Consider the following 10,586-nt stretch of genomic DNA (forward strand, 5'->3'; position numbering starts at 1 on the left):
GTTTGATCACTGAGTACGAACGTACCCACAGTGATTTTCCGTTCAAAAGCACAAATTTAACAATCGTAAAATATGTGTGTGTCGGAATTACTTCCCGCGAGCCTACTACGTCAACACGCATCACCCATTATTATTGTTTCACTAATATTTGACGAGCATAATATATAACATTGTATTTAGGTTTAACGTATATATAAAAGAGTTACGTGTAAAAAAACGTATACACGATCGGAATCTAATGGTCGCACTGCTTTATAATGTACGTTGAAACTGTTTAGCATATATAGGATGTGAAGAGCGAGATGATTGGATTTCGTATCTCGAGCGCGCGACTCGATATTAAAAGTCGTTAAATTTGCAATAATGAATAAAGAGTATAATTATAGTAACCTATCGATTGAAAATCGAAACGTTGATTGCTATAACGTTATTATAACCTACAGTTATCTGCGCTCAAGTAATATTCGAAATCTTATTACAAGGTTGGCGTTATTAAAATAAAAAAAAAACCAAACCAAACCAGTAATTATTATAAGTTGCTATATTATATTATTTAAATCACGTCGTCGACGAAACCACATCACAATCATGTCTCCTCACGTACCAACTGTATATTATATACCTATATAGGTACGTCAGTAGTAGATAGGTATTATTATAGTCGTTCTAAATGAAAAAAGATTTAACATTAATAGCGATAAACGCGACGCAAAGGTTGTTATACACTCGTACCCAAATTATAATAATATATAGTTAGTCATTAGTCGCATATATACGGTGCAGCCATAATGACGTGTTCTCGATAACTTTATACAGCCATGTCCTGTGGAAATCGTATTACAACCTTATTGGTTCTCTCTGTTTCAGGGATATCGTATAGCATACCGGAAGGTGTGGCCGACAACTGTTTTCGCGTGGACAAAGACCGAGGATTAGTGACATTGCAAAACCGAATCGACCGGGAGCGGACGTCTCGGTACGTATTGCCCGTGTACGCAACGGACGAGGTGAAATCCAGCACGGACGTGGTGTCACTCGAAGTGAACGTACTGGACGTGAACGACCACAGTCCCAGGTTCAAGCACGACTCATGTCACACGCTGATGGTGCCCGAAAACCAAGAACCGTCGGTGATCCGCACAGTGTCTGCCATAGATCCCGACTGGGGATCTCACGGACAGGTGGTGTATAGTATCATCGGCGGCAATGGTGGCAATAAGTTCCACCTGGACCCGAAGACAGGCGAGCTGACGGCAAAAACGCTAGACCGGGAGGTGCAGTCCAAATACCAGCTGCAGATAGCGGGCCAGAACCGCGGCAGCACAACGGCTGGCCATTGCAATCTGACGGTGCTCGTCGACGACGAGAACGACAACGACCCGAACTTTGAACAGAGCAAGTACGAAGCGGTCCTGTTGGAAGACGTGCCGCCCGGCACCAAGGTGCTGACGGCTAAGGCGCACGACGCGGACGTGGGCGTGAACGCTAAGATAACGTATTCGCTGTCCAATCAGACGGAAAACGTTTTCCAGATCGATAACAAGACCGGAATCATCACCACCGTGGAGTGAGTTTCGGCAGTATTATAAATTAATTTAAGCGTTGAAAATATACTAGCATATTTTTATAATTTGTTTTTTCAATTTTTATTCTTAGAAATCTCGATCGAGAACGGCAACCCAACTATTGGCTGCAAGTTGTAGCCAGGGACGGTGGCAAGTACAATCCGCGGTCATCCACTACGCTCGTGTACGTCAAAGTGCTAGATGTCAACGACAACGTGCCGGTTTTCACGAAATATCCGTTCACCGCGGAGATACCATCACACGTACAGCCCGGAATGGACATTGTCCGGGTGTCGACAGTCGACAAGGATGAAGGTTCCAATGCCGATGTCTTGTATTCATTCAAGGAAAACCAAGAGGCCACCAACCGGTTCCGGATCAACCCCAACACGGGTGTGGTTACAGCGTCATCGAGTCTGGCCGCGGATAACGGTCAAGTGTTCCATTTGGAAGTGACGGCCACCGACAAGGGAAACCCACCGCAAAGCTCGTCGGGCCTATTGGAGATAAAGATTGGTGATAACTTTGATCGGATCCCCGTCATGCGGTTCAAGAACTCCACCTATCACGTAACAATACCGGAAAATTTGGAACAACACAAAGAAGTGCTCGAGGTAAATTTATAAAGATATAACATATAATATCTATAGGTGTTTGCGGTGAAAAACCTTGAAATTAATGTTTGTATTTCCCTCGTGTGCTTTTAGATTTCGGCTTATCGTAGCGACGGTCGGAAACAAAAAGTGTTCTACAAGTTGGCCCCGGTCAACAACGAGAACGGGTTGTTCTACATTGACGAAGAAACGGGTGTAATACGCGTCGGCCGATCGGAGGGTCTGGATTACGAAACGTACAAAGCGGGCGTACACTTAGTGGCCATCGCGCAGACCGACGCCCCTGCGTCAGTGTTCATGTGGGGATACGCCGACGTCCGGATACACCTGTCCGATCAAAATGACAACAGCCCGGTATTCACGCAAAAGGAGTACACGGCCACAGTTGCCGAGGGCAACTCCAAGGGCGCGTTCGTCGTGAGGGTGGCGGCTGTCGATCTGGACGACAACGAGAACTCGAGGCTGTCGTATCACCTGGTGGACGGCAACCACGACAACGCTTTCGTCATTGACCCGACCGACTCCGGTATAGTCAAGACCAACATCGTGTTAGACAGTGAGATCAGAGACACCTACAAGCTGACCGTCATCGCGACCGACGAGGGCACGCCTCAGATGACCGGCATGGCCACCATTCGGGTGATAGTTATAGACATCAACGACAACCGGCCGTCTTTTCCACCGCGAGCTGCCATTAACGTCAAAGAAGGTACGTGCAAAGTATATTATCAATAGGTACTACAGTAAAACTAAAACATTGTATTATGTAGAACAACAACAAATTACATAATATTATATCTAATATATTTACCAAACTCCTATAGGCTAAAATATTATTTATTGGATTTTTTTTGTTTTCATTTGGGTCACTATATTCATCGATCATATTTTTTAAAAAATAATTTTAACATGTATTTTCTTTATATGTATTAAAGGTCTGGAAGTAGGAAGCATGATAACTACGGTGGTCGCTAACGACGTGGACACTTTCCCCACACTGACCTATTCTTGGGCGCCCTCTGTGGGACCGGTGGATCGGAAGCTTTTCGCATTGGACAGGTACAGCGGCCGTGTGTCGTTAATCGGAAGTCTGGACTACGAACAGACACGGACGTATCGCTTGACAGTAGTTGTGTCCGACTCGGAACACACGGCGTCCACAGAACTGACCGTCGTGGTGACCGACGACAACGACAACTCTCCAGTATTCGACCGTCCTTACTACACGTTCACGATGATAGGTTTGTTTTGTAAAAATGTCACATAAATAGGGTTGTCACCCTCAAATATATAATAACGACATAATATCTAAACGCATTGTGTATTGTTGTCGTGTACAGAAAACGTTTACGGCGAATCGTCAATGCAAGTGCTCGCGAAGGATTTGGATTCTGGGCTGAACGGGCAGATCAAATACGGTTTGGTTTACGATTTGAATGGATTCAGGATCGACCAGCAAACCGGTGTCATCACTGCGAACCGATTGAAATTCGATCAAAAGTTTCTGCAAAAGGTAATGATTAAAAAAAAATACAATAATGTTTTCGATTGAATATAACCGATTTATTATATTAATTTTATATTGATATTAAAATATGTGTTAATTGTGATTTCTGTTATAGGGCTTTGTCGATTTGTTAGTATCAGCCACCGACTTAGGAACTCCTCCTCTTTCCACTGTTGTTGCAGTTCGCGCCAACATACAAAATACGGTGCATTCGAACACGGTGAAATTCGCACAAAATGAATTCAGGTAATATATCAGCAAAATCGGGATCTCGTGCTGAAAATACAATAAGAGCATTTTACTAATTTTTTTGTATTTTTTTTTTATTCTTGTAGAATATCGGTTCGAGAGGACATTGTTTTGGGTGAATCATTTTTGAAATTGTTGCCCAGCTACTCAGCGGACAGTTCGGCACAGTTCAAAATCATCGAAGGCGATGACGAGAAGAATTTCGACCTCGTAAGTCCGACCGGCGAGCTTTTCGTAAAAAAACACCTGGACCGGGAAACACGCGATATATATTCACTCAAGGTCACAGACAGCGTCAACAGTTCTTACGTGTTTGTCCACGTGATTGTCGACGACGCCAACGACAACGCACCTCAGTTCACAGTGAATGAACAACAAAGTCTGCTGTCTTTGCCGGAGAACACGCCCGTCGGACACTCAATCGTCCGGATGACCGCCAGTGATTCAGATACACCGCCAAACTCAGACGTTTCCTATGAGATAACTTCGGGCAACAGCAAGAATTACTTTGACATCGACCGGAACACCGGTGACGTTTTCGTGAAGTCCGTGTTGGATTGCGACTTGGACGTGTCCGAACACAATCTAGTGGTTAAAGCCCAGGACGGTGCGAAATCGCCGGACCGGCAGCTGGCCACAGTGAAGTTGCTCAAGATACGGCTGGAAGACGTCAACGACAACACTCCGAGATTCCCTGTCTCGGAGTACTTGGAGTTTGTGGGTGAAAACGAGCCGATCGGCGCACTAGTATTCACAGCCAAGGCGACGGATGCAGATCGCGGCCTTTACGGACAACTCAACTATTCAATCGCGTCGTCGGCCAGCTATTCGGGCGCAGACGATTCGTGGAAAATGTTCAAAATCGATGCGTTGTCGGGCCTGGTAACCACCAACACTGTGTTCGACTACGAGGCGAGGAGCAAATACACGTTTACGATAATCGCTAGCGACGCTGGGGACAAGAACACCAAGGTCAGAGTGAAAATTGAAATCGAGGGCAAGGACGAGTTCGCGCCGCAGTTCATCGAGCGTACTTTCAAGTTTATGGTGAACACTGTCGACTTGCCCGTGGGCTACGTTATCGGACACGTATCGGCCACCGACCGGGACAAAGGACCAGAGGGACGGGTCGTGTACCACCTAACCACGCAGAACGCATACTTCAAGGTAAACCGGACGACGGGGGCGATAATCGTGAAGAAGAAGATCGACGGCAACTTTGACGCGGCGCAGGATATAAGCCTCGTGGTAACGGCCAGCTCGGGTAAACAAGGGTCACTGACCAACGTGAGCGTGGTCGAGATATCGTTCGACCCGCTCTCCCAGCCCGGCTTGAACCTAGCCAGCAGTAGTTCGTCCGGCAGCGGTGTCGTTAGCGGCAGCAACGGTCAAAACGTAGGAGGCGCTTCCGGTGGAAGCCCGGTGGATTGGATTATCGGCATCCTGTCGGTGGTATTGCTGATTGTCCTGCTTCTCGGTGGCATCATGTTCTACTTTCACCTCAAGAACAAGCAGCACAGAAACATCAATAAACCTGAGCTGAGTGGACACCAGCGGACCGACAACACTTACGTAGACCCCGGCGCGTTCGACACGATACCCATACGTGGCGTGGGTGGTCAGCAAGTGGTCGGACAGTTCGCGCCACCCAAGTACGACGAGATACCAACGTATCGAAATAACAGCAGCACCACCAATTCCGGGGCGGCCACCACGTCGGACCTGTCGGGATCGGAGAAGTCGGGTTCCAGCGGCCGAGGGTCGGCCGAGGACGATGTGGAAGACGAAGAGATCCGGATGATTAACGAGCGGCAAAACGCGGATGAACTGTCCGAGGTGACGGCCGCGCGCAACACGCAAGAGTACCTGGCCCGCCTGGGCATCGTGGACACTCAGACGGTTGTGCAACAGGTACCACCACACCTGCCTGAGGAAAACCGACGACTATCATCGTCCAGGCGCCACCGCAGGCCGATGGAGAACATCGACATGTACGACGAGGACGAGGCCACCGACGGCGACATAACCAACATGATTTACGCCAAACTCAGTGACGTGGGCAGCGAACGCGGCGGCGGTGGCCCTGGCACCGGCGTGGTAGGCGAAGATGATGGTGGCGGTGGCGGCGGAGCTGGTGGCGGAGGCAGTGGTGGCGGCGGAAAGTCGTCAAACGGCACCGTCTACTCGGGCTCGAAAGTCCCGCCGCCACAGCCGTCCATGGTCGGGTCGCTCAGCTCAATCGTGCACAGCGAAGAAGAGTTGACCGGCAGCTATAACTGGGACTACCTGTTGGACTGGGGCCCGCAGTATCAGCCGCTGGCGCATGTGTTCAACGAAATCGCCCGGCTCAAGGACGACGCCAACTCGGTAAAGAGCTCCAACAGCGGCGCTGCGTCTACGAGCGGAGGTAGCGGCGGCGGCGTCAAAAATCCTTCCAGCAGCAAGAAATCCAACGTTCCTAACCAACAGCAGCAGCACATGCAGCAAAAGAGCGCGCCGCCCCCGCCCCCGCCACTGTTGACCAACATGGCGCCCAGGGCACTGTCCTCGTCGCGACAGTCGGGCGCCTCGCAGCAGCACCACCACCACCACCACCACCACAACCATCACCACCAGGCTGTGCCGCCGCCCATGCTGCTCGTGCCCCGGTCGCCGATCAGTCACGAGACCAACCCGGGCTTCAGCCAGTCAGTGGCCATGTCGCCGTCCTTCTCGCCGTCTTTGTCGCCACTGGCCAACCGGTCGCCGTCCATATCGCCGCTCCACTCGGCCGCCTCTACGTCGGCCCGGCAGAGGCATCATCAGGCGTCGGCGGAGGCCGAACTCAGGCTGTGATAATAATATAACGATGACGTATATATGGCGGTGGTGGCCGAGCGAGCGACATTCGCCGTCCAAACGGCCACGGCCGTCCAAAGGGTGTGGGTTTGTGCGCGTGCACGACGCGACGAGTGAAAAATTAATATTATACAATAATTATATAATACTATAATAGTCCAATTATACCTATTTACTCACGACGTTTTATAATACTACAACTATTAATACAATTACCTAAAATACGTATTAATGTGTTATTATAGTCGTCGAAATCGCGTCGTAGTCGTCGCGGTATATGCACCCTTTCGGCGGCCGTTGCGTTTTACGCCTCGATTTACCATGTAATAAAATAGATTAATTTATAAATAGTTATTAGGATAGTATTATAATTTGCGTGTATATATATATATATATATATATATATATATATATTAATATATTATATTATATTCTCGAAACGGGCGATATAATCAAAGGTAACGTTTTTTTTTTTTTATAACGAAATTGTGATAATTATGAATTTTTTATATAATATGTATACCGATATATTATAATGACATGTATAACGTTATACACGCGTGTACATATATATATATATATATATATATATACCGAATGAGATGATGGTATTAAAAGCTTATAATATTTAGTGAACAATATTATCCCTAAATTGAGCCGATTCAAGGATATACAATAGTATATTATAATATATAGGAAGTCGGACGAAGAGTGTTGCCATACTTAAAAACAAAAAATCAAATTTTAATAACCGTGCAATCGTCAATCATAAATATATATAATGTAGTTTGCTCACTTTTTTTTCTATTCACGTTTCATATTATTATATTGTATCATTATTATTATTGTATACCTATACCCATATTATGGACATGTATTGTGTATAAATTATTATTTTTATAAACAAACATCATAATATTATTATGTAGTAACTATTTGTGTATTGTGACGAATCATATTATATAACTATACTACCTAAACGTATATATATATATATATTTCTGTAAATAATTTTATATAAATCGTGTAAAAAAAATATCAGAACGACTGTATAGTATATTTACTGAAACCGTTGGACTTTCGAAAACCACAAGTAGGTACACAACCTTTCCTATGTACCTCGTACGGTCCGATCGGTGTCGACGGTTTTCAGCATAGAACGATGTGTATTTTGTACTGTATATATTTTATATATAATATTATATTATAATTATGATGTAATTTCGTGTTATCATTAATAAATAAAAAATATTTATTCCTGCCATTTTACTTAAATGCAAAGACTGTTTTCAATAACTTTTCTTATTTTTATATAACTTTTTTTTTATCGATTTTCGATATGAATTTATTGTATAATTTTTTTTTACTCTACTTTTACGAATGGATAGGTATATTATGCAGTTAAATATAATAATAATAAAAAAAAATAGCTAATATTTCAAAGTTAGGTATAGTTTTTTGTAATTTGTTTACCATGTTTTTGTACAAAAAAAAATTGATGTTAAACTTTTGTAAATATGGACATTAAAAAATAAATCTTGCAATGATATATTAACGTTGTGGTGTGTTTTACGTTATTACTTAATACTTATCCTGCATTGTCATTAATGTGGCAAACATTTTTAATAAATGTCTGATAGCGTGCCTGTAAATATATACAGTTACAAAAACCTGGTAACTGGTGCATCTGTTTCTTCTGTATCTGCAGAATACTTGATTTCCTCCTGAATCAGACGCGTGGTAATGTTTTTTTCCATTTTTTGGGGGGGAGGTGTATTAAAATTATTTTTCTTGAACTTAAAAATTAAATCGGTTGTAATCTATTTTTTTAAATTAATTATTATTACGCAGTTGTACTTCCTGTCTTCCTATACATAGGTGTAAATCGGAAAATTTTCAAAAAATAAGTAAATAACACTGTATAGTGTATAGATACACCCAAAACATAATTTATGAAAAAAAAATATGCAAATTATGTAAAAAATAATAGTTTGTAGTAAATTTATTATTTATATAAATTGTAACGTATATTACCTCTGAAGCAATAATTCCTAGTTGCTACAACAGACTAAGTACAACGTTCAGTTATCTTAGCAACTTCCATTAAATTTCCCATTGCAGCTCTTTGAGCTTCGATTTTGATAATACCTATCTTGAACATGGAAAATTTCGTTGAATTCAAAGTTGGGCATAAGTAAAATAAAAAATTATTTGCTTAATTATTCTTTATTCGTTTATTTTTCATTTGATTATTCTAGTTTATTTGTATACATCATTTTAATTTTATGATGATTTGTTATTCATTATTCCACATAACTGTGTTTATCTCAAATGATTCGCAGACTTGAAATTCTAACTTTATTGAAAACTTAAAACGGTGTGGTACGTATTTATTGAAATATTGTTATATATAATAAGTGCAAAAAAGGGGGGGGGGGCTGAGAGGAACCTTGGCAAATTTTTATTGAAGAGCTAATTGCATAGTGTAATTACCACAATATTAATATTTAATGACAAATATATACTAATCATTAAAAAAATTAGTATATAATAAATAATTTTGGGCATCATGCGTTTGGGTGAATTACCTTTTTAATCACACAATAAGAGTAATGTGTTTGGGAAATTGTCTGGTTATGCGTTTGAGCGAGTATGATACAATACAATATTTAATCAGACACACAAAAAAAAACAATCCAGGTAAATTACACTAGCACCACAATCTAATCTATTTTCTTCAAAATTGGTTCCATACTTTAGTAACCGATTATTGAGAATTGAGAATTCGTAACCTAAACCAAGTTCCAGTAACGTTACGCCAACACCCGGTTGGGAAATACTGTTTTTCTGGTACTTGGTTTAGGTTACGAATTCTCAATTTTCGGTTACGAATGGTTACTAATCGGTTACTAAAGTATGAAACCAATTTTGAAGAAAATAGATTAGGTTGTGGTGCTAGTGTAACGAACCTAAACAATGTACCTATAATCATACCCGTGGAGTTCATGGACATTCCCAGTCCGTTAAAATGAGAGAGAAAATAGATTGATAAAATAAAATATGCCAGGATATTAAAAAAGCGACGTTCGTCATAACCACTGCACACTTTCAAAAAAACTTCATCGTTCAAAACCCCACATTTTATACATCAATTCTGCATTAGTCTATATGTCGTAGGCATATAGTCAAATCAGGCATTTTATTAAATGCCTAGGCATATAGTCAAAAAATTTAATGTTTATGCAATTTCACTATCCACCTAGACATTTAGTCAAATGCCTAGTCATTTAATTAAATGACTAGGCATTTAACTAAATGACTATTTCATGCCAGGCAAATAATAAAAAAACATTTTGTATTATTTTAAAAATTTAAATATATTTTCTATCAGTTATATTATATTATATTATATTTTTATATATAAAAAAGCTGTGTATTATTTATTAATATGAAAAACACGTAGGTATATATGAAATAATATGTTTAATTGTGTGTTAATTATTATTTAGTATTGTTATATTGTATAGCATATATAGTCAGTATAGTCTATAGCACGAGTAGTGAGTACTGAGTACTATATATTCTTATTAAATAAAAATAAAAGTTCCATTGGTTTTTACCTTGGAAAATTAACGTGGGTACTAGGTTGTATTAGAACCTTATCTATATTGAGCAGGGCTTAAATCAAAAATAATAATACCGTTTACCGTTATATGTATATTAAACGTTATGATGGAATGACTGCTTAACGTTATATTGAATTTAAACGTTATTCAACTTAAGCGTTTAAACGTTTTAAAAATTTAAACGTTA

The 10,586-nt window shown here is 41.5% G+C and overlaps 1 protein-coding gene across 1 annotated transcript in view; it reads left to right on the forward strand.

Moving 5' to 3' along the window:
• The window catches only part of LOC100167672 (protein dachsous), a 131,863-nt gene extending 124,587 nt beyond the window's left edge, over positions 1-7,276 (forward strand). The window contains exons 12-18 of the mRNA XM_003241627.4: positions 868-1,567; positions 1,657-2,179; positions 2,273-2,888; positions 3,115-3,420; positions 3,520-3,692; positions 3,802-3,932; positions 4,022-7,276. Coding sequence (XP_003241675.1) covers positions 868-1,567; positions 1,657-2,179; positions 2,273-2,888; positions 3,115-3,420; positions 3,520-3,692; positions 3,802-3,932; positions 4,022-6,770 — 5,198 coding nt within the window. The 3' untranslated portion in view covers positions 6,771-7,276. The remainder of the gene's footprint in view (positions 1-867; positions 1,568-1,656; positions 2,180-2,272; positions 2,889-3,114; positions 3,421-3,519; positions 3,693-3,801; positions 3,933-4,021) is intronic.
• Positions 7,277-10,586: the final 3,310 nt, after the last annotated feature.

This window comes from Acyrthosiphon pisum, chromosome A1 (assembly GCF_005508785.2).
Source record: "Acyrthosiphon pisum isolate AL4f chromosome A1, pea_aphid_22Mar2018_4r6ur, whole genome shotgun sequence".
In the NCBI taxonomy this organism is placed as follows: Eukaryota; Metazoa; Arthropoda; class Insecta; order Hemiptera; family Aphididae; genus Acyrthosiphon; species Acyrthosiphon pisum.